General features: G+C 41.2%; 1 protein-coding gene across 5 annotated transcripts in view; it reads right to left on the bottom strand.

The window, feature by feature from the left end:
* Nucleotides 1–26,405, bottom strand: part of col5a3a (collagen, type V, alpha 3a) — a 292,461-nt gene extending 266,056 nt beyond the window's left edge. For 3 of the 5 annotated variants that reach the window (XM_039772887.1, XM_039772888.1, XM_039772889.1), the window contains exon 1: nt 26,121–26,405. In XM_039772887.1, the coding sequence (XP_039628821.1) occupies nt 26,121–26,226 (106 nt within the window). In that variant the 5' untranslated portion in view covers nt 26,227–26,405. The remainder of the gene's footprint in view (nt 1–26,120) is intronic. The other 2 variants (XM_039772890.1, XM_039772891.1) reach the window with 1 other exon arrangement.
* Nucleotides 26,406–27,858: the final 1,453 nt, after the last annotated feature.

Below are 27,858 nucleotides of genomic sequence, written 5' to 3'. Positions count from 1 at the left end.
CTTTTGGCCCAACAAAATATCAAACCAACAGTTATACAAGAAAACAAGCAGTCAGTGCATCACCAAGGAGACACTTAAGATGGCTTGGACATGTGTTAAGGATGGAGCAAAACCGCATCCCAAGAGTGGCCTTAAGATGGACACCACCTGGAAAAAGAAAAACTGGAAGACCCAAAAACACCTGGCGTAGAATGGTGGTACAAGAGCTTCAAAAGATTAACCTGTCATGGGGAGAAGCACAACATGCTGCCAAGGACCGCGTGCAATGGAGGGAGCTCATGTCCCACAAGGGATGAAGAAGATTGATTGATTGATTTTAAAGCCATTAAACATACTGGCTGACACTGGGATTAATGGGGTCCTTTCACAGCTTTGCAGATTTCTAGACATTCTAGGCAGGTCGAGTTTTTTTCGTTTTCTCGTTTGCATTTTATTCTCCCCGTTTTGTTGTATTATAATCCTTCCTCCTTTTTAAACTGTCAGGTTTCTGATATGAGGTGACGAAGTGGTGGCCTTGCAACAAGGACACCAGGGTTCACCTCTCGGATGCTCCCTCTATGGACTTTGCTTGTTCTCCTCAGGTCTGCATGGGTGTCCTCCTAACGTCCAAAGACATGTGGAGTGGGGCTTCTAAATGGGCACCTGATGTGTCCTGGGATGGACTGGCATCCTGATCATAGGTGCTTTTCTGCCTTGTGCCCAGAGCCTGCTGGGAGAAGCTCCAAGTTCTTAGCAAACCTCAAGATAATTGGGTTTGAAAATGGGTGAATTGTTATACTTTGAGTTATCTTATTCATTTTTTAAGGGTTTCCCTGAACGTATTTAGTTCAACTGTTTGTTTGTTTTTGTCATTCCAGTCATATCTAAAATGCAGTAAGGTTGCTCGAGACCAGAAAATGTGCAAAAAGCGAAAGGAAAAAAAAAGGTAGACGTCTAATTGATCGCACAGCACGGTAGCAGCAGCAAACCAGCAGCTGATCGAGCAAAGAGGAGGTAAAAAAACAACTGTTATTTGTTTATCATTGTGTCCCCATTTAAGAGGGGTTTCTGAGGAGTGACCACGTCTCCTTGGGGTGCATTCAGCCCCCCTTTTCACAACGGCGTGTAGCGCTGGTGGGTGGGGTTGTCGAGAGAAGCGAGCAGGGGGTGAAGCCCCCTAGTGACATTAAGAAAACTTAACAAAGAAATTTAAAAACAGATACAAGAATTCAAAAATCTATATGTCAAAATACAATATTCACAAATGAGAAAATGAAAACAAAATAAATAAAAAATGAGAAAACAAAAACAAAATATATAAAGAAAGAAAACAAGAACTTAAATGCAGAAACTGAAAAGGAAAACTTAAAAATAGCAAGAAGAAAATCCCTCAATCCAGAAAACATAAATCCGAAGCCAAACCAAATTTAAAACAGCACACAAAAAACGCGAGTAGAGAAAAGGAATTATCGCACTCTCTTCCAGTAGAAAACCAGTGGAAGCTTTTAGAAAAGTAACCAGAAGAAAAGATGTTTGTGAACGCTAACATGATTCGAAAATCCAGAAGTCAGAATGCACCGTGAGCGAAGCCAAATCGTGAGATAAAATCAAAGTAAAAAACAAAAACGGCCCAAATTATTTTACAGAATTGAAATTAAGCTTCTGATGCAAACCCTAAAGGTGAAATAGGATTCTAGGAAATTCTAGAAATTCTAGGAAATATAAAGAACAGAAAATGAATCCGAGATCTCACCTAAAGGTGATGGATTTCATTAAAAGATAAAGAAACTCTGACACACTTAAGCAGTCTGAGCAGATGCTTAATGGAGCCCTCGGGAAGTGTCGTAAAACGCAATGGCAGCACCTGAGGGCCATGCCCTAATCTGAGGCCTTGCCCGACAAGATAACAATTAACTTAATAACATCATTGAAAAACATTTAGGAGAATTAACTAAACTAACAGAGGAAACTGAAACTACGTAACCAACAATTACAAAACAATTAACAGAATTAAATGGAGCAACAAAGGAAAAATAAAGCAAAATGTATAAAAGGCAAAACACAACAGCCCAGGGGGAGACCTGCCTGAAAACCTGTCAAAAACAGAACGACCAACTAAATCAACGCTCAATAGACTGACGGAGTTACTTTTCAATGAACATTTCTTTTACGTGACCTTAATGTAAAAACAAAACTCAGAGAGCCTTTGACATGCAGATCAACATTGAATAGCTATGATGTCACATATGACTCATACATTGTGTTAACAGCTAACTAACATGGCCACTTTGACAAACAAGTGATGATCGTGCTAACACAAAGATAAAAAAAACTCAACATAAATGATTCATTCTTGAGTCCTGACACAATTCTACTTAAGAATCTTCTTCAGTGATCAGAGCTATGCAGCACATTTTTTTCTTCACTGCAATTTTGCCCACCATTAAGAGTAAACAGTAAGGGAAAAGAAACGTTCACTGCTTCTAATGAGATGACGTGTTTATATCAAGTACCCGCGTTAGCTCCATAAACTGAGCCTGCTGACTGGAATTCACATTTGAAGTGAGGATGAAGAGGCATCCATCCCAGCAGAAGAATGAACAAACTCCTAACAAACTCTAGACACAGCGCCAGGCCATCACAGGGCATAATCACACTCATTCAGTTTGGAGATCCTTCATTACAAAGGCTGCACATCACTGCTGGAGAGAGGACTCCCATGATGGCAGACTAGGAAAATATCTATCTATCTATCTATCTATCTATCTATCTATCTATCTATCTATCTATCTATCTATCTATCTATCTATCTATCTATCTATCTATCTATCTATTTATGCAGTGTTCTGTATATTAACCTATTGACAGTCATGTTTAAATTATCTTCTATTTGAAGCTGTGTATCTAATGTCAGACTTGCACCATTAGGGGCGTCTTCAAGGCTCTCAAATGAGGTGTATTTCACCTCCAGGCCAGGTTGATGCTGTCACTAACTCCTTCTTCCCTTTTGTCTTCAGAACGGATGACGCTTATTTATAAGAATTACAGCGTGACTTCCTCACATGTGACAAAGCTTTCCCTCCTTTAGCATATAAGGAGAGCAGCACATTGAAGTTGATGCTCTGCCAAAAGTCTGCAACTGTAAGAAGAAGACTGTATCTCCATTAGCCATATTTTTGAGAATAAAATTGACTTTTTGTCCCTATTAAAGTCCCTATTGCCATTTCCATGTGATTTTGTTTTGTATTATTTAATAGGCATGCCTGAATTGTGCCCCAAATCTTTATCTTCTTCAGTCTGATTATATTATATTATATTATATTATATTATATTATATTATATTATATTATTATTATATATCTATCATGTATAGTGCCTTTCACTATCTATCTATCTATCTATCTATCTATCTATCTATCTATCTATCTATCTATCTATCTTTCTATCTTTCTATCTTTCTATCTTTCTATCTATCTACTATACTAAAATTCAAATCTATCTATTTATCTATCGTGGCATCCGGCCGGGGCTGGAGCCCGGCCAGGACGCCCAGGAGGACCGGAGGAAGGCTTGTACCTCCTCCAGACCGCGGGGGGGCGATTGCCCTGGTTATGTTGGGGACAACGGGTAAAGGGCTTGGAAGCCCAGCCCTGCAGGGACCCGTGGCAACCGCTAGGCAGCGCCCCGGTGCCTGTAGAAGTCTGGAGCCCAGCACTTCCGCCACACCAGGAAGTGCTGGGGAAGAAGACAGGGGACACCCGAGGGCTTCGGTGCGCGCAGCGGCATTTCCGCCACACTGGGGCGTGTCTTCAGAGGAATGCCGGGAAGCAGCTGAAGCCCATCCGGGTTCCCTTTTTAAGGCGAGAGCGGAAGTCGGGTGGAAGAGAGACAGAGCTGGAGAGAGGATTGGAGGCGGCCAGGAGAAAGGCACAAGGACTGTGAGGCCTGGACATTGGGGGAACGGTGCAAGAGGCACTTGGGAGTGCACAGGTTGTACATACAATTGTAAATAAACGTGTTGGGTGAGACTACGATGTCCGTCTGTCTGTGTCCGGGTTCGAGTCCACACTATCTATCTATCTATCTATCTATCTATCTATCTATCTATCTATCTATCTATCTATCTATCTATCTATCTAGTGCCTTTCATATGTATCTATCTATCTGTCTATCTATCTATCTATCTATCTATCTATCTATCTATCTATCTATCTATCTATCTATCTATCTATCTATCTATCCTTTCATTTTATTTCACAAGCTATTTCACAGGAACAGTAATGTTAAGAGAGCACAGGTTCTCTTTATATGTTCTGCGTCATCAAGAATGGCATCTCTTTGATGTTAAATTGACAGGGTGTCTATCCCAGGATCCTTTGTGTTTGATAAGATTTTTTACTTTTTCTTTAGCTCCAGAGTGAGAAAAAGTGGATCTGTCGATTTTTTTTCCCCAACAGGCTCAGTCAACAGGACAATCGGAGGCCTGCATGATTTGTGTCAACTGCACATTTTTTGCCAGATTTACCAACTCAAAGCAGAGTTTGCCTCAGCCTGGTCAGTTTCTGGTGGGACAGCATAGAGGAGGTTTGACACTTTTGGCCTGGCCAGAGAGCAGGAGGATGTACACCTCAGCATTCCACCGGAGACGCTTCAAGTGGCCGTGTGTTTATTTAAGAAGAAGGAAAAGTCAACAGGTGAGCAGAAGCAGACCGATAAGGGGGCCATGTTTCTTGTCTTTTACTTTTGAATTGCCTTTCAAAGTCACTCTGCTGAGATCCTGAGTCCTCTTATTTCCATGGGGGTCATCAATTCCCTGACCTGTAGCAGCCATGCCATACCTGCAGCCCCTCGGGCTCGTCAGGCTGTCAGTTTGGGCGTAAGGTCACACTGGGGAATGTGAGCCTGCGGGAGGAGGCACGAGGAGATATATTACTGTCTGAAGCCTCTCCCACCCATCTATCTAGTGGGCCTGGCGGCGATGCAAACCTGACTTTAAACTCAAGTCGCAGCGACATCTGCTCAAGTCTGTGGACTCTCCATTTTTATGGCATGTGAGCTTATTATTTAGGCATTCAGTAAGCCAGCAGCATTTACTCTCCTCTTTTTTTGTCTTTTCAGTTTCACTTGTCACTTGAGGGCAATGAAATATTCAGAACTATTTGAGAGGCTTTTATTTGGAAGGTGTCAAGTGGCTGATGTCTCCCCTCCCTGTCTCTCTGCTATTCTGAAGGTATTAGATGGTTGTATTTTTATGAAATGGACAGAAGGAAATGAAAGGTGCAAAGTGGATGACATAATAATTGTGTCATTTTTTTTTCATGTTGTTATGGCCCCCCCGGTTATAAATTAAAAAAAAAAGTGAATGCCAGCCCTTCTGACTAGTCACAGCAGACCTGAAGAACAGCAGACTGGGAATTTCAGAGTGAAAGTTGTGTTTTGTAGAAACCGTGACGTCACATGTGAAGCGTCTTAACGTACAGCTTGTAGAGGACAAGAACACGCAATGACAGCTCAAAGAAGGCAAAGTTTTACAAAATATGAGCAATATAACAACATCAACAACAACAACATTTATGTCTATACCACGATTTCATACAAATGATGTAGTTCAAAGTGCTTTACAGGATGAAGAAAGAGAAAAAAATGACAAAATATAAAAATAAGATTAGGCAATACTAATTAAAATAGAATAAGAGTAAGGTCCGATGGCCAGGAAGGACAGAGAAACCAAACAAAATACTCCAGACTACTGGAGACAAAAAACAAAATCTGCAAGGGTTCTGAGGCCACAAGACCACCTGGCCAGCCCCCACTAGGCATTTTACCTAACATCAATGATCTCAATCAGTCCTCCATTTCATTGCAGCTTTCTAAATTCATGCACACACACACACAAATACCTATATACTTGTATGCTCATCAGCAGCCAACTAGGGCACCATCATCTGAGGGGGGCCATTTATGAACGGTAAGTGACACATGTTCCAAACACTGAGGGGGAAGAAACAGGTGCTATGGACAATGATGGGTCAACCCCACCTAGGGTCTCCAACATGGCTTTGACTGGCACAACACTGCCTGCAGACTTGTAGATATATACAATATTGTTCTGTGGACAGTAAAGTGGCACAGTCTCCACCAGTCCCATTTCAGACCCTGCCAGGCCCTTCTCTGTGTAGAGTTTCAGATTCTCCCAATGCCACGGTGGGCATCCTCTGATTCTCTCCAATGTTTCAAACACGTTCAGGTTTGGTAGGCTGGTGATTCTATTTTGGTGTGGTGTGTGACAACATGTACTACATGTGACATTATCCTGCCTACTACACTAAAATTAATATCTATCTATCTATCTATCTATCTATCTATCTATCTATCTATCTATCTATCTATCTATCTACTATACTAAAATTAAAATCTATCTATCTATCTATCGACTATACTAAAATTAATATCTGTCTATCTATCTATCTATCTATCTACTATACTAAAATTAAAATCTATCTATCTATCTATCGACTATACTAAAATTAATATCTATCTATCTATCTATCTATCTAAAATTAAAATCTATCTATCTATCTATCTATCTATCTATCTATCTATCTATCTATCTATCTATCTATCTAAAATTAAAATCTATCTATCTATCTATCTATCTATCTATCTATCTATCTATCTATCTATCTATTTATCCTATCTATCTATCTATCTATCTATCTATCTATCTATCTATCTATCTATCTATCTATCTATCTATCTATCTATCTATCTATCTATCTATCTATCTATCTATCTATCTATCTTATCCTGCCTACTATACTATCTTTCTATCTATCTATCTATCTATCTATCTATCTATCTATCTATCTATCTATCTATCTATCTATCTTATCTATCGACTATACTAAAATTAAAATCTATCTGCCTACTATACTAAATTTCAAATCTATCTATCTATCTATCTATCTATCTATCTATCTATCTATCTATCTATCTATCTATCTATCTATCTATCTATCTATCTTATCCTGCCTACTATACTAAATTTCATATCTATCTATCTATCTATCTATCTATCTATCTATCTATCTATACTATCTACTATACTAAAATTAAAATCTATCTGTCTATCTATCGACTATACTAAATCTATCTGTCTATCTATCTATATCTATCTACTATACTAAAATTAAAATCTATCTATCTATCTATCGACTATACTAAAATTAATATCTGTCTATCTATCTATCTATCTATCTATCTATCTATCTATCTATCTATCTATCTATTATATAGTGACTTGCATATCTTTATCTATCTATCTATCTATCTATCTATCTACTATACTAAAATTAAAATCTATCTGTCTATCTATCGACTATACTAAAATTAATATCTATCTATCTATCTATCTATCTATCTATCTATCTATCTATCTACTATACTAAAATTAAAATCTATCTGTCTATCTATCGACTATACTAAAATTAATATCTATCTATCTATCTATCTGTCTATCTATCTATCTATCTATCTATCTATCTATCTATCTAAAATTAAAATCTATCTATCTATCTATCTATCTATCTATCTATCTATCTATCTATCTATCTATCTAAAATTAAAATCTATCTATCTATCTATCTATCTATCTATCTATCTATCTATCTATCTATCTATCTATCTATCTATCTATCTATCTATCTATCTATCTATCTATCTATCTATCTATCTATCTATCTATCTATCTATCTATCTATCTATCTATCTATTTATTCAGTGCTATTGTTGTTGCAATATTCTATGGTGCCTGTCGCCCGCCACGCCCCGACCTTGCAGTAGAATAAGCTAGGAGAGCCAACAGATGGTATGATGTGAAACCTCAGAGGAAGACAGGAATAATTCAATCAATTGGCTTCTTATTCAGTCACAGATGAGCACACGGACTCATGCGTCGCAAGGCAGAAGAGCGCAGATTCCCCTTTTCGATCGGCTTTATATTTTTTCCTCCCTCCCTCTTTCCCTTACTTATCAATAAGCATAATATCGTTGATCTAAGCATTTCATCTTATATTGCACCAACCGCTTCAGTTTTGTGTACGTGTCGGATGGGGCCCTAAAGAAGGAAAGGTCATCTTTCCTGTGTCTAACAGAAGCATTCCTAAAGAAAATGGAAGTTGTCGTCGGCCAGCTTACTGCACCCTGTCTTGTGACAGACACCTGTATGAATAACGGGCCGTTAGAAAAAAACAGCGTTGTCAGCTTTTAACCCTAAGTAGTTTGCAATCAGATCATTTTTCTTTCACATCATGAAAGTGTTGATAATTGGTAACTCTAAGTTGGCCCAAATTGGTGGACCACCTTGGACTGATTCCTCTTCTGCAGTATTTGCTCTGCCTTCCTGTGGCCCTGAATGTGTAATGTTGTGCTGCCAATATGGTCCCTGGACTGGTAGCTGTAAACTGGCCCACTGTTGGTGAGTGGGTGTCTGATGATTGTGCACCTCGTCCACTGATGGTTCCTGGTTTGAGCCTGATGATGCTGGAATGGACTCTGCCCCCCATGTTTGTCTATGTATAGCTATAATAAACTATGATGTGAGTTTGTCCCCAGAATCACTAGGGTTAAAGCAGGTGCCAACCCTGGAGGGTGTTAGGGTTCAGAAAATTAATTACAATTTGGGGAAGCCAATCAATTATTTAGAAATGAGAAATAAAATCCTGCGAGAAAACAATGCCACTTCACAGCCTCATAAGGGGATGCTGGGTAACGCTCCTCATACATAAAAAGCTCTTTATCCATCCATCCGTTTGCACTTTGGGACAGCAGCTCTTCCCTGCATGTGCACACTTGCCAGGCCCGAAACATTCCACAGAGTGAAATGAAAGCACAAGGGGGAATCGTCCTTAACAGTCGCAGCACCACCTCCGAGAGGCGTCTGTGCTGACAGCCACAAGCCATAATCGGGAAATCCAATAACAAGCAGCAAGAAGACTACAAGTTCACTCTCGAATCGTCTCCAACAGGGCTGAGGGGCAGAGTCGCACTCGTCACATTTTTAAATGTATTTACATATCAACGTTCTGAAGGAAAAATAAATAAACAGACAGCCTGATTCCAGTGCTACTGAACCGTACTGTATATGCATAGTCAGGTCGACAAGTATTAGGAGAGTGACACAGTCTTCATCATTTTGGCTCTGTGTGCCACCACAATGGATTTGAAACAAAGCAGTCATAATGTGATTGAAGTGTTGACTTTCAGCTTTAATTCAAGAGATTTAATAAAAATATTGTATGCACTGTTTAGAAAAGACAGCCATTTTTATACCTGGCCCTCCTATTTTCAGGGGCTCAAACGTATTTGGCTAAACTAACTTAATCCTAAATATAACGGTCATTTTCAATATTTGGTTGACAATCCTTTCCAGTCAATAACTGCCTGAAGTCTGAACCCCTGGCCATCTCCAGTGCTGGCTGTCCACCCTTGTGTTTCTTTGTCAGGCCTTTACTGCTGTTGTCTTCAGGTGCTGCCTGTTCGTTGGACTTTCTGCCTTCAGTTTTGTCATCGGTGAGTCAAATTTGTGTCCAGTTTTGTTGAGGTCAGTTGATTGTCTTGGCCATTGAAGAATGTTCCACTTCTTTGTGTTGAAAAGCACTTGGTTTGCTCTCCCAGGATGTTGTGGCTCATTGTCCATCTGTACTGTGAGGTGTCATCCTGTGAGTTTTGCAGCATTTGTCTGACTCTGAGCAGACAGTACAGCACACTGGACACTTTAGAATTTGTCCTGCTGCTTCTGTCAGCCGTCATGTCATCAATAAACACCCGTGAGTGACTACCATGTGCAGCCATGCATGATCAGGCCATAACACGGCCTCCATCATGTCTCACAGATGATGTGGTCTTCATTAGGTCATGAGCCGTTCCTTCTCTTCTCCCTGCTCTTCTCTTTCCATCATTCTGCTCCATATTGATCTTAGTCTCCTTTGTCCTAAGGAAACTGTTCCAGAACTGGACAGGCTTTTAAAGAATTTTATCTGCCAAACTCTAATTTGTCCTTCCTGTGCTTGAGACTTTGTGGTGAAACTTCTGTCTTTACTTTCCTGAAGTCTTCTCTTCATTGTAGACTTTGGCAATGACAGGTCAACCTCTTAGAGAGTGGTCTTGGTTCGGCTACATGTTGTGAATGGGGTTCTTCTTCACCACCAAGGACAGAATTCTGCACTTATACAGCACAGGGGTCTTCTGTGGTCTTCCAGAACTTCTGGTGTAGCTTAGCTCTCCAGTGGGTTTCTTCTCTTTAAGAATCTACCAAATGGCTGACTTGACCACTCCTGGTGGTTCTGCGGTCTCTCTAAAGGGTTTGTTTTCTCTTCTCAGCCTAATGATGTCCTGTTTTTACTTGCATAGACATCTTTTTTGGGCCTTATATTGAGAGTTCACAGTGACAGTTTCCAATTTAAATTCCACACTTGGAATCAACTGCTTAATAGTTAATGAAATCACGAGGGACCTGCTGACATCTGGCTATGGAACAGCTGGTCAGTCAAATGTCCAAATACTTTTGAGACCCTAAAAATGGGGGACCAGGTATAATAATGGCTGTCTGTCCTAAACAGCTCATACAAAATTTTTGTTAAACCCCTTAAATTAAAAATGAAAGTCTACACAATACAATACTACACTTCAATCACATAATGATCATTTTATTTCAAATCTGCTGTGGTGGCGTACAGAGCCAAAATGATGAAAATTGTGTCAGCGTCCAAATGATTATGGACCTGACTGTATATACTATATGTGTGTGTATATACATATAATATTTTATATAAGAAACAAATGAAAGCTCTTCAAACTCACACACACATACACACACACAGAAGTTCCTGTCTGACAGACAGAATGGCCAGGCAGACTAAATGAGAGAAGATGTCACACCACAGCCCACCAAAGCAAACCACCTTGGAGATACAGAATGACATGTGAGCCACAATGTGAAAGCAAGAGGTCATCACGTACCATCCTGTAGAAGTTACTCTGCAGTGAGCCACCATAAAAACTTCACTGATGGACAACCAGAGAGCTTTGAGATCCAGTCAGCTCAGCTCAACATATCATTTGAGTCCGAGTAGTCAGCCACTAGTTTGATTCGTCCAACTTACGTTCAACATTTTTTTTTTTAATAGGCATTAAGTGATATGCTGAGCTTCAGGCATGTGGATATCAGGAAGACCTTCTAGTCATTGGGTATGATGTTGGGCATGTCAGACCATTTGACTAAAGTTGCTGGTCTTGTCGTTGGACCACATCAATTTACATGACTATCAATCACTGGATGTGATTTCCAATTTAATGACTGTGTGCTGACCTTCCAGCGCAGTCCGAGTCACCCCTTTTTGGGGCAACCTGATGGGGCCAGCAATGTATGGAGGGTCAACAGCTGAAATCTCATCCCCTTTTATCCATTCTATCGTGGTACATAAAACATGAGAAGTCAAAGAGACAAGCCTCTCTTCTGTTTCGACACCCATGTCCCTCATTCGTCATCGCTGTATCATATGCATTACAGTTCTAATTCCAGATGACTTCTAGTCATTGGGTATGTCAGAATTTTTGACTGAAGCTGCTGATCTCATCATTTGACAATGTCAATTTACATGACAATCAATCATTGGACATTAATGTTCTGCCTGATGGGGTCTGCAGTGTATGAAGGGTCAACAAGTATGGCGAGTTCAGCTGCAATCTCATCCCTTTTATCCATTCTAATGTGGTACATAAAACACAAGACGTCAGAGAGATGAGCCTCTCTTCTGCTTCGACACCCATGTCCCTCATTCCTCATCGCTGCAGTATATGCATTATAGTTCAAATTCCAGAGGACTTGTAGTCATTGGGTATGTCAGACGTTTTGACTGAAGATGCTGGTCTTGTCATGGGGCCACGTCAATTTACACGACTATCAATCACTGGATGTGGCATATTTAATGACTATGTGCCGACCTTCTAGCGCAGTCCGAGTCACCCCTTTTTGGGGCAACCTGAAGGGACTAGCAATGTATGGAGGGTCAACAGCTGAAATTTCATCCCCTTTTATCCATTCTATCGTGGTACATAAAACACAAGAAGTCAAAGAGACAAGCCTCTCTTCTGTTTCGACACCCATGTCCCTCATTCCTCATCGCTGCATTATATGCATTATAGTTCAAATTCCAGATGACTTCTAGTCATTGGGTATGTGATACCATTTGACTAAAGTTGCTGGTCTTGTCGTTGGACCACATCAGTTTACATGACTATCAATCATTGGACATTAATGTGCTACCTGATGAGGTCTGCAGTGTATGAAGGGTCAACAAGTACGGCGAGTTCAGCTGCACTCCCATCCCTTTTATTTATTCTGTCATGGTACATAAAACACGAGACGTTAGAGAAACGAGCCTCTCTTATGTTTGTGAAGTCCCTTATTCCTCATCGCTACATTATATGCATTATCATTCCAGTTCCAGAGGACTTCTAGTCATTGGGTATGTCATATTTTTTGACTGAAGTTGCTGGTCTTGTCATTGGGCCACATCAATTTACATGACTACCAGTCACTGGATATGTCAGATTTAATGACTATGTGCCAACCTTCCAGTGCAGTCCGTGTCACCCTTTTTGGGGCAACCAATAATATGCTATCTGATGGAGCCAGCAATGTATGAAGGATCAACAGTTGCAACCTCATCCCTTTTTTCCATTCTATCATAGTACATAAAACACGAGAAGTCACAGAGACGAGCCTCTCTTCTGTTTCGATACCCACGTCCCTTATTCCTCATTGCTGCATTTATATGCATTACAGTTCCAGACAACCTCTAGTCATTGGGTACGTCAGGTCTTTTTGACTGGAATTGCAGATCTTGTCATTGGACCACATCAATTTACATGACTAATAATCGCTGGACATTAATGTGCTGCCTGACGGGGCCAGCAATGTATGAAGGGTCAACAAGTACAGCGAGTTCAGCTGCAATCTCATCCATTTTATCCATTCGATCATGGTACATAAAACACAAAACGTCAGCCTCTCTTGTGTTTGTGAAGCCCCTCATTCTTCATTTGCATCGTACGATCAGATGAGCAGTCATTGGTTGGCAGCTGTCATGCACACAGAGCCGCCTCCATGACTACAGACAAAGTTTAACCTGTTTGATTTTGTCAGGGCATGTGGCAGACTAGTTGGTGTGAGTCACTGCATGTGTCAGACTATGCGACTGGCCTTCACGGGGGCACACCACCAACACGCTACGATACCATAAACGAAGACTACGACTGAAAATTGCTGGAAAAATCATCAGAATTGTGACATCAGGAGCTGCTTTTCTAGGTGAGTCCACAGGTGCCGACCGGTGTTTATGCCTAATGCCATGCTATTACCACTACTGTACCACCCACCGCCTGTTATGTGGGTTTATGGGGACATCTCCAAAGCAATAAAGCAAGTTCATTTTAGGCCTGTTGTTCTTGGCCTGTCACTGTCACTCCTCTGGCCTAAACGTTTTCTTAATTGTTCTAGTTTGTATCCCTCAGCTCTCGCCATTCCCTGAGCCCACATAAGATGGGTTTTCTCCCAGGCTCCCCACTCCCCATAGCTCTCCAGGGAGCAGCCAGGCATGTCACAATGTAAAAGATGGCTCCATCAGGCAATGAGATATTGGAGTCCTAATGTTATGGTTCATTATGGAGGGTTTAAACTCTCACTGAGAACACCTGGATTTCCAATTGTGGAGCGAAAGTGTGCCTAGGCGTGCCACTAATGACACAATTAGGACAGGTGTGATGATGGACAGCAATGAATTGACAGCCTCGTGGCCAGACAGTCACCCCAACTCAGAATTTCAGCACTCATAAAGACACACAATTACATCCCGAAAGACCACCTTCCTAGTGGATGCCGAGCTCTAAAATGCTGTGCTTATTTTGACAAATGCCTTCATGTCAACAACTCTACACATCTTTTTTGAAATTAATACCATTGTCCGACAACGATAGTGTGAAATGTCTGGACAGTTACATTTGCATTCACCTTTATTATCACACGCGTGCGCTCGGGGAACATCTTACGGGCTTAGTTGATGACGATACTACCCCGGACCACCTGAGGGCATTGTGCAATAATGGTACCCCTTCTTCATTCTCCTCTGTAGAAATGAAGACTGACGCGCCATCATCCGTGATGTCACTTCCTCCTCTTCCTCCCAAAAAACACCTTAGCCGAAGTCACTGCCATCGTGGAGCAGACTTGATCTCCACACAGGACTAGTCTCTGTGTAAGCACCTTACCACACATTTTCTTTTACGCTTTTTGCTCTCCCTTCAATATACAAGTTTTCCTTATGGGTGCCCCAGACCCTTAATTAGCTTCTTTTGTGTTTTCTCTTTGAGGTCAGCATAATGGAGTAATCATCAGTCGGGAGGACTGTTTAGGAACAAGGGGTGCAGGACAAAGTTTCAAATTGACAAGTGAAGAACTCACAGCAAAATCAAAACTAATCAAACATCTAAGGTTACCAGGACCTAAGAGACATTCGTCAAACAAGAACAGTCTTCAATAGCCTCTTAAACACATTGAGGAAGTCAGAAGTTCAAAAGCAGGAGAGCAGCACGTTCCAACAGCTAGGAGTTACACGTGAACAGAGTCCGGATTGAGATTTGATGCCATGTAGAGATGGCATCACCAGACACTGTTCTTCAGCAGACCTGAGCGGGTGAGAAGGACCACAGGACTTCACAAGTGTCCCCATATATATATAGGTGATCACCCAGTGCCGTCTTACCAGCATCATAGGCCCCCGGGCAAAGTAATGCATTGGGGCCCCTGTTTTGATAGCAAAACAGAGACATACATAGACATCAGAAACATTGTGGGCCCCCTTCCAGTGCCCATTATGCCCGTACATTAAGAAGTTCCTCAGGTGAACTATCGAATATCAATCTAGCTATCCATCCATCCATTATCCAACCTGCTATATCCTAATTACAGGGTCACGGGGGTCTACTAGCCAATCCCAGCCAACACAGGGCGCAAGGCAGGAAACAAACCCCGGGCAGGGCGCCAGCCCACCGCACTATCGAATATTCTGATCCGATCTTAACTCAATGTGTGCTACTACAGAGATCTGAGAAGAAGAGTGAACATATGCCCACCTCAGCTGGTTGAATTCTGAATCATCTGCAGCGGCATTCTAACACATGCCGTTAATTGCAAGACCAAAGATGTGGACCCACAGGTTTAAAGCTGATTTCCCCCCAATAAGATTTCTAATATCCAGTTTAATATTAAAAAGCAAACTGCTAAGAGACGTTCGTGGTGGAACAAGGGATGGTGGTCCAGCCTTGACAAAAGGACATGCCTGACCTCCAGGAGCGGCCACCGTTGTTCCAGTTTTCATGGTTTCTCAAAGTAGTTAGGCTTCCTCCCACATCCCAAAGTTGTGTTTCTGCAGTTAATTGGCACCCTGGTATCCCAACTCAATGCTTTTACCCTTCTCTTGTTTGACAAAATATAAAAGACAACATATTTGATCCTATAAGAATGAATTAATTAAGTGTGTCATAGCAACATACTGACCTTCCCCTTACGATGCGTTATGAGGTGCATTTGGAGTGCAGTCAAGTGAAATATCAAACTGCTGATCTCCGTTGAGCTAATTATGGGACGGTGGTGGTAAACAACCACGAGCCGCCTGCTGCTGTGAATGTCACGTAAGGAGCCCAGCGTCTGCACAGCAGAACAAGGGAAATGGAGAGCCGCGCCAGATCTTTAATAAGTATTTATTTCTGAAAAAATGTTAAAAATGAGCCAAATGAATAAAGCCTTGTAAAACACAGTTCTTGGCTCCGAGTTTGTAATAAATTAAACAAAACAGACATCTGAATGGAATTATACAATGAAGATAAATCGGATGGAAAACACGATAACAAACGAGCTCGGTGAGACACAAACCATTCTCTCCCCTCCAGGACTCAGTACTTCAGTTTATTCAGCTGCACATGCCTGCCTACGTGTTTAAGAATAATAAAATGCCGTGTTGTATTCGGTTTCACCCCTCGACTTTCTCACAACCACAACAGAAGGACCAGCTCATGTAGTTAATGAACATCTTGATGCAGTGCTGGTGTGGAGAGAATAAAGTCCATTGTTCTTACCAATGGAGGTGTCGTGCACTTTTACGCAGGAAGGTGCAAGAGTGATCCTTCAGAGTGAGGGAACTGTTTTTGGTTACCAGAAGAGCCATCCACAAGAAGGTTCCGGAAAGAACCTTCATTTATTTAGATCGATAACAGGCTCCATAAATAGCCATCAATTGATGATAACAGACATGAGAGATACAAGCTGCCACTAGGAGGCTCTGGATAGATGAAGAGATGTGACTCCACAATAAAAAAATCGGGAGTGGTCTCCCCTCGACTATCTCGTACACTCAGATATGGGGATGGATATTTGAGGAGTAAACCGCAAGATGTTGATGATATTTTTATATTATGTACATTAAAGAATAATCAAGAACAAATCAAATTAATAATATATTGAACAATTATTATAAAAGTAAAGTTGAATAAATCGGAATCTGCAGCTGCATGAATAAAAGGTAAAGTACCACTTCTGGTTAGCGGAAATAGCTCAAAAGTTGATAGAAATCTACGTTTTGTACCGAATACTTGTATGCAAAATTTGGTTGACCTAAGTGAAAGAATACTCAGGTTATCGTGTTTACACACACAGACAGACAGACACACAGGCATAATTCCAAAAATGGTATTTTCGGACTCAGGGAGGTCTACAACATCAAAATTCATCAAAATCTCGACATCAAATTTTTGGATGATTACGATACTTTCCCTATACTTCGTATACGAGAAAGTCAGGGAGGTCTAAGTTTTTGGCGATTACAATACTTTCCCTATACTTCATATACAAGAAAGTCAGGAAGGTCTAAAACGTCAAGATTCTTTAAAATCTCGACATCATACTTTTGGACAGTTACAATACTTTCCCTATACTTCGTATACGAGAAAGTCAGGGAGGTCTAAGTTTTTGGCGATTGCAATACTTTCCCTACAAGAAAGTAAATTGGACTTGGGAAGGTCTAAAACGTCGAGATTCATCAAAATCTCGACATCGAATTTTTGGACGATTACAATGCTATTCCTATACTTCGTATATGAGAAAGTCAGGGAGGTCTAAAACGTCAAGATTAATCAAATCTCGACATTGAAAGTTTTTGACGATTACAATACTTTTCCTACAAGAAAGTAAATTGGACTCAGAGAGGTCTAAAACGTCGAGATTCATCAAAATCTCAGCATCGAATTTTTGGACGATGACAATACTCTTTCTATACTCCGTATACGAGAAAGTAAAAACTTAGGATGGTTCCTTGGGCCTTATCTCTGTTCTTCTCTTCAGGGCTGTATTTTCCTCTACAGGGATGTCTCTCTGGCACCACTCTTGACTTGAATTCCGGTGAATTGAATTCTGTCTCCATTCTTGATACTCGAAGGGTGGTCATGGAGTGTGTTCTGGAGCTTACAATTTCAGGTGACGTACAGCAAGGGTAACATGGTAAGCCCTGTTCTAGCATCTGGAATTCTCTTCTTGCTTTTTTCGTGGCCTCCCTGTGGTCATCAAGACCTTCTAACATGAGCCAGTGGAGCAAACTGTCTGTCTGTCTTCTTATCCATTTACAATTATGTTAATATGCTGATGGGTGGCACAGTAGCGCAGTGGTAGCACTGCTGCCTCGCAGTTAGGAGACCAGGGTCGCTTCCCGGGTCCTCCCTGTGTGGAGTTTGCATGTTGTCTGCGTGGGTTTCCTCCCACAGTCCAAAGACATGCAGGTTAGGTGGATTGGCAATTCAAAATTGTCCCCCAGTGGGTGTGGGTGTTTGTGTCCTGTGGTGGGTAGGCGCCCTGCCTGGGATTGGTTCCTGCCTTGCGCCCTGTGTTGGCTGACATTGGCTCCCATGACCCTGTGTTCGGATTCAATGGGTTGGGAAATGGATGGATGGATGAATTAATACGCTGATACAGAGCATTGGTGCACCCATCACATGACAAACCACCTCAGGATCCCAAATTAGGACCCAAGTGCAGCCAACTGGTGAGACCTAGTGCCTTTCATAAATAGATAGATAGATAGATAGATAGATAGATAGATAGATAGATAGATAGATAGATAGATAGATAGATAGATAGATAGATAGATAGATAGATAGATAGATAGATAGATAGATAGATTTATTAATCCCAAGGGAAATTCACAAAATCCAGCAGCAGTATACTGATACAAAGAAACAATATTAAATTAAATAGTAATAAAAATGAAAAGAATTAAAATAAAATTAATGTTCGCATTTACTCCCCCGGGTGGAATTGAAGAGTCGCATAGTGTAGGGGAGGAACGATCTCCTCAGTCTGTCAGTGGAGCAGGACGGTGACAAAAGTCTGTCACTGAAGCTACTCCTCTGTCTGGAGATGACACTGTTCAGTGGATGCAGTGGATTCTTCATGATTGACAGGAGTCTGCTCAGCGCCCGTCGCTCTGCCACAGATGTTAAACTGTCCAACTCTAATCCTACAATGGAGCCTGCCTTCTTAACAAGTTTGTCCAGGCGTGAGGCGTCTTTCATCTTTATGCTGCCACCCCAGCACACCACCGCGTAGAAGAGGGCACTCGCCACAACCGTCTGGTAGAACATCTGCAGCATCTTACTGCAGATGTTGAAGGATGCCAACCTTCTCAGAAAGTAAAGTCTGCTCTGAGCTTTCTTACATAGAGCATCAGTATTGGCAGTCCAGTCCAATTTGTCATCCAGCTGCACTCCCAGATATTTATAAGTCTGCACCCTCTGCAGTATCTACAATATATAATATCTACAATATCTACAGTTTTTATAAAAAAAAAAGGTATTCACCCCCTTAGAAATTTTCCCTTTTTTTTTGTTATACAGCTTAGAATGAAAGTGAATTTCATTGGGCGTTCCTGACACTGATTGATGTCAAAGTAAAAACGGATCTCTGCTAAGGGGTCTAAATTAATGGAAATATAAAACACAAAATAACTGATTCCATAAACTGTTCACCCCCTTTAATGTGACACCCCTGAATTGTCACCGATGTAGCCACCACCCTCGCCGTGAAGCACAGTGGTGGGCCGTCATCTGGCCGAGGGGATGCCTTTCTGCAGCAGGCCCTGGAAGGCTTGCAAGTGTAAAATGAATGTGGAAAGCCTGAAGGAGTCTGCAAGAGAACAGCACCTTGGCAGAAGATTTGTTTTCCAGAAAGACCCCTTGCATAAAGCCAAAGCACCACAGACATGGACGTAGAGTAACAATGTGAACGTCCTGGAGTGGCCGAGTCAGAGTCCGAGGTACCACTTCAGTTTAGGTGCTGCAAAGATGCTTCTGTTACTCATTCACTGTTATGTAACAGGAGTGGAACAGGAAAAAAAACACAGAGAGGATATCTGAGCTAGAGCTTCCCAGAAGGCACCTGGGAGACTTTGGAGTCAGCAATAAGGAGGCTTTATGGTTTGATGAGTCCAAAAATTGAGCTTTTTGGCCATCAGTCTAAACTTCAGGTTTGAATATTCCAAAAACACACCATGAATTGTGGTGGTGAGAGCCTCAGGCCATGGGGATGACTTTCTGCAGCAGGCTCTGGAAGGCTTGTGCGGGGAAAATGAATTCAGCAAAAGGCGGAGAAATCCTGAAGCAAAACCTGATGGAGTCAACAAGAAACCTGCAACCTTGGGAGAAGATTAGTTTTCCGACCAGATAAGCTAGCAGGAGCAATGTGAATGTCCTGGAGACTTCAGTCCAGTTGAAAAAGGCGTCTCACTTGTGATCAACGTGACATTTGACCAAGGCTCAGAAGTTTTGAAAAGGAGAATGGTAAAAAAAGGCAGTGTAGAGGGCTGATAAAGAGAGTGAGAGGCTTGAGCACACATCGTGTCATGGCTGCCAAAGGTGCATCTAACTAAGCAGTGGACTGAAAGAGCTGAGTACTCAGGTGATCAGTTATTTTCTGCTTTATATTTGTAATTGATTCAGACCAGATCTGTTTTCACTTTGACGTTACAGAGACCTTTTGCTGTCTCAAAAAGGCCAAATTAAATCTCCTTTGATTCAATGTTGTATAAGAATAAAATGTGGAAAACTCCAAAGGGGTGAATACTCTTTATAGGCACTGCACGGATCAGGTGGCACTGCTGCTGTGTCCCCAATGGAATGACCACGTAAGTCCTCATCCGTCTCAAGATCCCAACTCCCTGTCTATTGCAAAATCTTTATAAAGATCTATCAGAGTTTTCTCCTGAAGATTCATGTGCAGTTAAGGCTGACTAGCAGCTGGGCTCTGATTTACAATCTAATAACGATGCCAGGTTAGGTTGCAGCTCTCTGTGACTCTTAAACTCTGTGAGAGATGACACACAGGTAATGACATGCCAGCCAGAGGATCCTTACCCAGCTGGGATGCCAATACACTGGAACGAAGAGGGGAAGGCAGTATATTCCGGTCATTATCATCCCCCCACAAACTAGGTGGCAGCCTACCTGGCTTATGGTACCCTTATGGATACCCACAGTGCATCATGGGACTTGTAGTTCTGTGTGTCAGGCCTGTTGGGTTCCAAGTGGACTGCCAGGGGGCACTGAGGGGATTAGCGAGCCCTACTTTGTGGGGGTTCAGCCTCACCCAGAAGTGCTCCCATGCCACGCTCTCAGCACACCAGAAGGAAGTGCTCACACATTTTATATAAAAGGAGCAGCCAGCTTCAGTACAGTGAACCAGAGTCAGGAGGAAGAAGGCAAAGGTTTCCTGAAAAAGCAGAGGAGTGAAGAACAGAGAAAGAAGGAGGGCAGAGTGACAGAGTATAGTTTGTGGTGTGGGAAACGCTTCTTTGAGAAAGAGCTTCACATGATTGAAACCTTTTGTTTTACACCAGAACTTGTGTCAGTGCCGCTGTGTAGGGTGTTTGGGGGTGCTGAAATGCTCCCTGATGGTCACAACTGATGAATCACGTTTGGAAAATGAATGGATGGATTAAGGGAGTGAGGGAAATATGTAACCTCACCCTTCTGTTGACATGCACCTCTCCTCCATGTTCATGTATACTATTCTTCTAAACTATTCATTCAAGTCTGATTGATTGATTGATTGATTGATTGATTGATTGATTGATTGATTGATTGATTGATTGATTGATGAAGACCACTGCCTTAAGATCACATAAAGCAGTTTTATTAGTTAGGCTCTCTCCTCTCACCCTTTATGTATTTTTAGACTTATCTTCCATATTAAATCCGCACAATAAAAAGCCCCTCCATCTGAAGCTCGCCCACCCCTCTCCATACTGTGCTACAAGCCAAGCCTTTTCACGGATTCCACTAATCCATGTAATAATCAGACGTGTTCTTGCTAGCTTCAGTCCACATAACAATGTGCGGCTCAGCGGCTTATCTGACGGCTGGTGAACATAACGCAAAGACCCTGAGGGTGTAAACGCTGGAGATGTTATTAGTGTACTCAGGAGGGAGATATGAGGTGGAGTAGAAACTCAGCGTTATCATGTAATTTATCAACCTCTCCATCTATTCCCAAAGGCACTTGACCTTAGGAAGAGTTAAGGGGTTATTTTTTTTATTATATTACATAATGTAACATTCTTAAATCTCCACTTAATCCAGTTGAAAGTCTCAGGGAGCCATCTCAGTAACATCAGGAGCAAGCCAGGAAGCAATCTTGAATAAGGTGCTCGTCCATCACGTGGCCCACTCACATTCAAGGTGACATTTTAGAACCACCTAGCAACCTAACAAACATGGTTTTGGTAATGTTCAGAGGTTCATAGGGTCAACATGGGAGGAAAACCTTGGCGAAAAAGTCACAGTGCAGCTGGTCGATCCATTAGGTGGTCACCAAGGGCATCGTCATCCCAGGGGGTGCCATTTATTAAACTTAAACGGCATGTGCTATAGACACCAAGAGGCACCAATTTGGTCACTCAAGGGGTGCCTGATTTGGCCAACCCCTCTGTATCTAAAGTCTTGAACGCACATTATGGACACCGAGGGGTGCCATTTTGGTAACTTATGGGGCATACATTCCAGAAACTGAGGGGGACACCACCCAGAAGTCAAACAAGAATACTGAATTTGTGCTATGGACACATTTATGAAAGTCAAGCGCCGCACACAGAATTGCCCATTGTGCGTTGGGCACCAAGGGACGCCATTTTGGTAACTCAAGGGGTACGAGATCTGGACAGACATCCTCCTTGAAGTCTAATAATATGGAATGCGAGTTATGGACACCAAGGGACGCATTTATGAAAGTTAAGGGGTGTGTGCTCTGCGATCAACTGCCATGCTATAGGCACAGAGGGATGCCATTAACGTAATTCAAGGGGTGTATGATTCAGACACCCACCCTGTCCTCGAAGTCTAATAAAACTGAATGTGTGTTATAGAAAATGAGGACTGTCATTTTGGGGTGCACACTCCAGACATCCCAGTGGGGACTAACTGCATAGAAGCCTAAAAGGAATACAGAACATGCACCATGGGCACAGAGGAGCACCATTTATGAAACTCAAGTTGGTTCATTAATGAACTGCCGTGCTGTAGATAATAAGAGGATTCATATTAGTAACTCAAGGGGTCCGTGAACCAGACAGACCCCGTCCTTAAAATCTAATAATACTGAATGCTCCCTTTGGACACTGAAGGGCACCATTTTGGTAACTGAAGGGGTCACCTGTCCTCTAATTCTAATAAAATGGAATGTGCGTAATGGACATGGATTAATACGACAGGCATTATGTAAGATAGATAGATAGATAGATAGATAGATAGATAGATAGATAGATAGATGATAGATAGATAGATAGTAGTAAGCAAGATTAAACAATAGATAGATAGATAGATAGATAGATAGATAGATAGATAGATAGATAGATAGATAGATAGATAGATAGATAGATACAGTAAGCAAGATTAAACATTTCGATAGATAGATAGATAGATAGATAGATAGATAGATAGATAGATAGATAGATAGATAGATAGATAGATAGATAGATAGATAGATAGATAGATAGATAGTGTATATAGATAGATAGATAGATAGATAGATAGATAGATAGATAGATAGATAGATAGATAGATAGATAGATAGATAGATAGATATGAAAGGCACTATAAGATAGATAGATAGATAGATAGATAGATAGATAGATAGATAGATAGATAGATAGACACGGGCTGGGCAGGTCCTCTCTTGTCCTCTCCAGCCCGTAGACTGTGCACTGACTTGCAGTCGCCGTCTTGAAGTCCTCAGGCGCTCAGCTTTCTTAGCACAAAGACTTTCAACACCAGCCCCTGATTTATTTCTGCTTAATTGTAGCAGTTTCTATCACTGATTTAATTACAAAGACAAATTAGTAAAGTGAGCAATTTAAAGTGGTTTGAACATTCCACTTTACGTATTTTTCCTTAAGAAGGCCGCGTCACAGATGTTTCAGTCACTCTTTTCATCTCTGAAAGCTGAGGTTGTATTTTTCAGGCGTTACTTTGTTAGCCAGTACAGTATACTTCATTTCTAACCTTGTATTTATTTATGTGTATGGTAAACAGACGCGAACTTAAAGAGAAAATAGAGTGCATAGTAGACCATCAACACTTCGTATTCGTTCAACCAATAATTACAAATAGAAAAAAACAATAATTGGACTTGTTTGCCGTTCGGCCGCGTTCTTTGCCAAGATGCAGGTGTTTTCTCGCTAATTAACATCTCATTCTACAGCAGACAGCAGACGTAAACGGTTTTTAAATTCATATCAATGGGTTTTAAAGAAAGCTCTCATGCCAGCCCCAGTGGCGTGTTTTATTTTTCTCCTAAGGCTGATGTTCAAAATACCCGCATATGGGCAAAAGGATTGGAATGTATGAGTGTAAACTCCTTAAATGTCCTCAAACTGATATACTCTCCTTTTTCTCTCCCCATATCATTTTTTATCCTATCATATCAATCTAATTCATGATCGTCAAGGCTTGAACCCGTTACAGGTGTTACTTGAAATGATTTATTTGATAGGTAATGTTTGTCGGTTTCTTTCATTCTAAATATTGTGTTGCGCTTCTGTCCAGTCGTCTGAATTCACCCACACATTATCTGCATACTTTGTTAATCCTCTGGAGGTTATGGATGAGAACCTGCAAAGGCAGGCCCACCAATCCACTCAAGTGTGTGCGTTCAGGTCTAATCATCCAAGGTTACTCTTAAATTGAAAATTATAAGTATTGATTATAATCATATTTATATGTATATTATATTCATTGAACTCATTTATTTAGAATAACCTTGTGTCGTGTCGGCTTTTTGAAAAGCACGGAGTGTCTGCGTCGAGAGACAGAGAGAGAGAGAGAGAGAGAGAGAGAGAGCGAGCGAGCGAGCGCAGTGAAATGAGAAGACGCCCCGTAAAGTCAACGTGCAGCCGGCCGCTTCACACGATGTTTTGTGCAACCTGCTGCAAGAGAATTCTTTGTCTCGTCTCACAGCTGTTCATACATAAGTCAAACAAAACAAAAGGAACACATTTAGACAAAGTTATGGTATGTCATTTAGCCGCAAATTACTCCACTCCAAAAGCAACCACTCCAAAAAGTAACCGAATTTAAAAGGAGTTTTACGAATAGTAGATCGGGCTATGAAAGATACTCGAGAAAAGTACAAATAAGCAAAAAGAATAAAATAAGTAAAGCTGGGCAATACGTGTGTCTCTGGGAAAAAATGCGAAAAAATATATATTTTCAAGGATTACTGACTAATATGACAAAACACACATTCATTTGAATAGTAATAAGCTAAAGAAAAGAACGATTGTAAGTAATACTTAATGCATTGGGACATAAATATAAACGAATAAATCTGCCTGTTTTTGTTTTCTTGTGACTATTTATTTTATGAGAAACGTTGGTTGTTATTATTACTATTATTTGCTTTGCTCACAAATATTTAAACTTCAAACAGTATTTGGTCACTATATAATAGATAGATAGATAGATAGATAGATAGATAGATAGATAGATAGATAGATAGATAGATAGATAGATAGATAGATAGATAGATAGAACCCTAATACTTTATGAAGTTTAAATAACATTAGTGAACAGTTTAAATAACATTAAATAACATTAGTATGCAATGCTAATATATATCTATTTTATAATCAGGTTATTCATTTACAGGCCGATGGTCCCCTCATCTTATCTGAAGCGCTAAGCACAATGCTGAACTAACTCTGGCAGGCAGCCTTTAGCTGCACTGGGCACCTTGATACTGGGCCGATTTTCACTCTGCAGTTACCAGCCAGTCGTATTTTTTATGTTGAAAGAAATTTGTAGTAGTCAATGAAAGAAAAAAAAAAAAAAAACTGCCACACGGAGAGAACATGCCAAGTGCACAGTGGCTGATAAGAGTGCGCCGTCAGCTGCGCTACCCGCCGCCCCCGCGCATTTCTGTTTAAAACACAATTCCCTCAAAAGTCGTTTCTCTATAAGAAACCTCCTTCCAGTTTCCCTACTTGTTTTTAATTGCGATTTAAAGACAATAAAAAGAAATTCCTGTACTCTAATTAAGAAACCATTTTTCAACCGATGAATTACTCCAGCGGATTTCAAGCAGACTTTCGCGAGCCAATGACGATGCCGCTCAACTACGACTGGTTGCGTTTTCCAGCGCACCGCGAAAATGATTTGAAGGTACAGCAAATTCAGAAATTAGACAATTAATTTGCATCAAAGTATATAATGTTATTACTGCTAGGAATACACGTTATTGCCCATCCGGATGCTTTAGTTCAAGACAAGTGCCCAGCAGTCCGAGTTTATGCAATGCAATGCCGCATTCCCTTCGATTCTGGATGTGTGTTTGAAAACTGAACGGATACATTTTGAGGTGTAAAGTGCGATTACGTTTCTAGGAGTACTGCCCGGTCGTGCATCGGCACATCTGAGATTACAATTTCACAGCAAAGCAAGCACATGGTGCACGGGAGGAACAGAATGATTATTAAAAAGCAGGGATTTACCGGCTCTAGTTGTCGTAGTGCTAGAATGAAGTGCGGTAATGGTAAGGAACAGCACGGGGAGTCGTTTCCAAAAGGGAACCACTTCACATCCTTTCCATCGATCCATCTTCCAACAAACGGCTGTGCTCCTTCAAGCTGAATGAACGGTTCAATGACAAAGTCCCAGCGGTTTACCGAGTCATTCCCGAAAAGAAAGTGCAGACAGTTTGTGAGAGCTTAGAGCGTCTTTGCCTCCCTTCTTCTTTGCAGCGAGTGAAAAGTTAGTGCGCAGCTCTGCAAGTTTTTTGGGGGAGATTCTCTCTCTCTCTCTCTCTCTCTCTCTCTCTCTCTCTCTCTCTCTCTCTCTCTCTCTCTCCTCCCCTGGGACTGATGTCAAAAGGGACACCGGACCGACTCATTCGTAGATGTGTAAATTAACACATGGGTGCCTCAAGAGGCCGTTGTCATCGCCTGCACGTACCCCCGAGCCCCCACCCCTCCCCAAGGCTCGCTGCAACTCCTCAGGTTACAATACAAATTTGTTCGTCATGACTTAACAAAAGACTGCATCTAATTACAGAGGGTTTGAGGTTGCAATAAAAGAAAAAATAAATAAATAACAGTCATGTATGTCTGTCTTTAAAAGTTTAAACGTCTACGTGATTTAAAAGCCAGAGATCTGCTGGGATAGGCTCCAGCACCCCGGGAGCCTGGAAGTGGGTTACAATACACATAAAACAGAGATGTTAATTGTAGGAGGGAATGACGCTGATCACAGCAATATTCTGTCATCATTTAACTCAGTTGGAATCACCATTAATTTTACTGAATCAGCTTGAAATCTAGGAGTTATCTTTGACTCTAGCATGTCATATTACAAAGTTGTCCAAATCTTAAAAATGTTGGGAAATTAAGGCGCTTCCTAAATAAACAAGATTCTGAGAAATTAATTCATGCATTTATTTCTAGTAGGATTGACTACTGCAATGCGGTGTTCACTGGCTGTTCAAACTGTTTTTTTACAGCCTCCTGTTAATCCAAAATGCTGCTGCAAGAATTATTACAAGAACAAGAAAACGCAAACACATAACTCCAGTTCTTAAATCCTTACACTGGCTCCCGGATAAGTTTAGAGCAGATTTCAAAATCCTCCTTTTAACATATAAAGCATTACATAGCCACGGTCCGGCTTACTTGTCTGAACTTATCATAACTTACAAACCAGAGCACACATTAAGATCTTAAGATGCCGGTCTGTTTAGGATTCCAAGGATTAATAAAATAACAGTAGGAAGTCGAGCTTTTTGATACAGGACCCCTAAACTGTGGAGTGGTCTGCCTGCTACTATAAGAGATGCCCCTTTGGTCTCAGGCTAAAGACTCACTACTTCAGTTTAGCACACCCTGACTAGAGCTGCTGATTAACTGTACAGACTACATCTCTGCTGTTAGTCATCAGCACTAAAACATAAGTAACATGATAGTTAGAATTGGATACTAACCCTCACCTATTCTGTTTCTCTTCTCGGCATTCAAATGTGGCACTTGGTGCCACGGCCCACTTGCCAAGTTGTTGTGTCTGCCTAAGGTAAAGACATCCCTGATGGAGGATCGCAGGAATTATGGGAAAGAGGGGTCCTTTCATCATATTAGTGCTGCTTCAGCTGTAGAATGGCCAAATCGGGGAGGCAGCTCGATGGATGAGGTCTCCACGACTCTAAACATCCATTCATCCATTATCCAACCCACTATATCCTAA

Source organism: Polypterus senegalus, chromosome 12 (assembly GCF_016835505.1).
Source record: "Polypterus senegalus isolate Bchr_013 chromosome 12, ASM1683550v1, whole genome shotgun sequence".
Classification (NCBI taxonomy): domain Eukaryota; kingdom Metazoa; phylum Chordata; class Cladistia; order Polypteriformes; family Polypteridae; genus Polypterus; species Polypterus senegalus.
The sequence above is the reverse complement of the archived record's forward strand: the minus strand, read 5'-3'. Positions and strand labels throughout refer to the sequence as shown.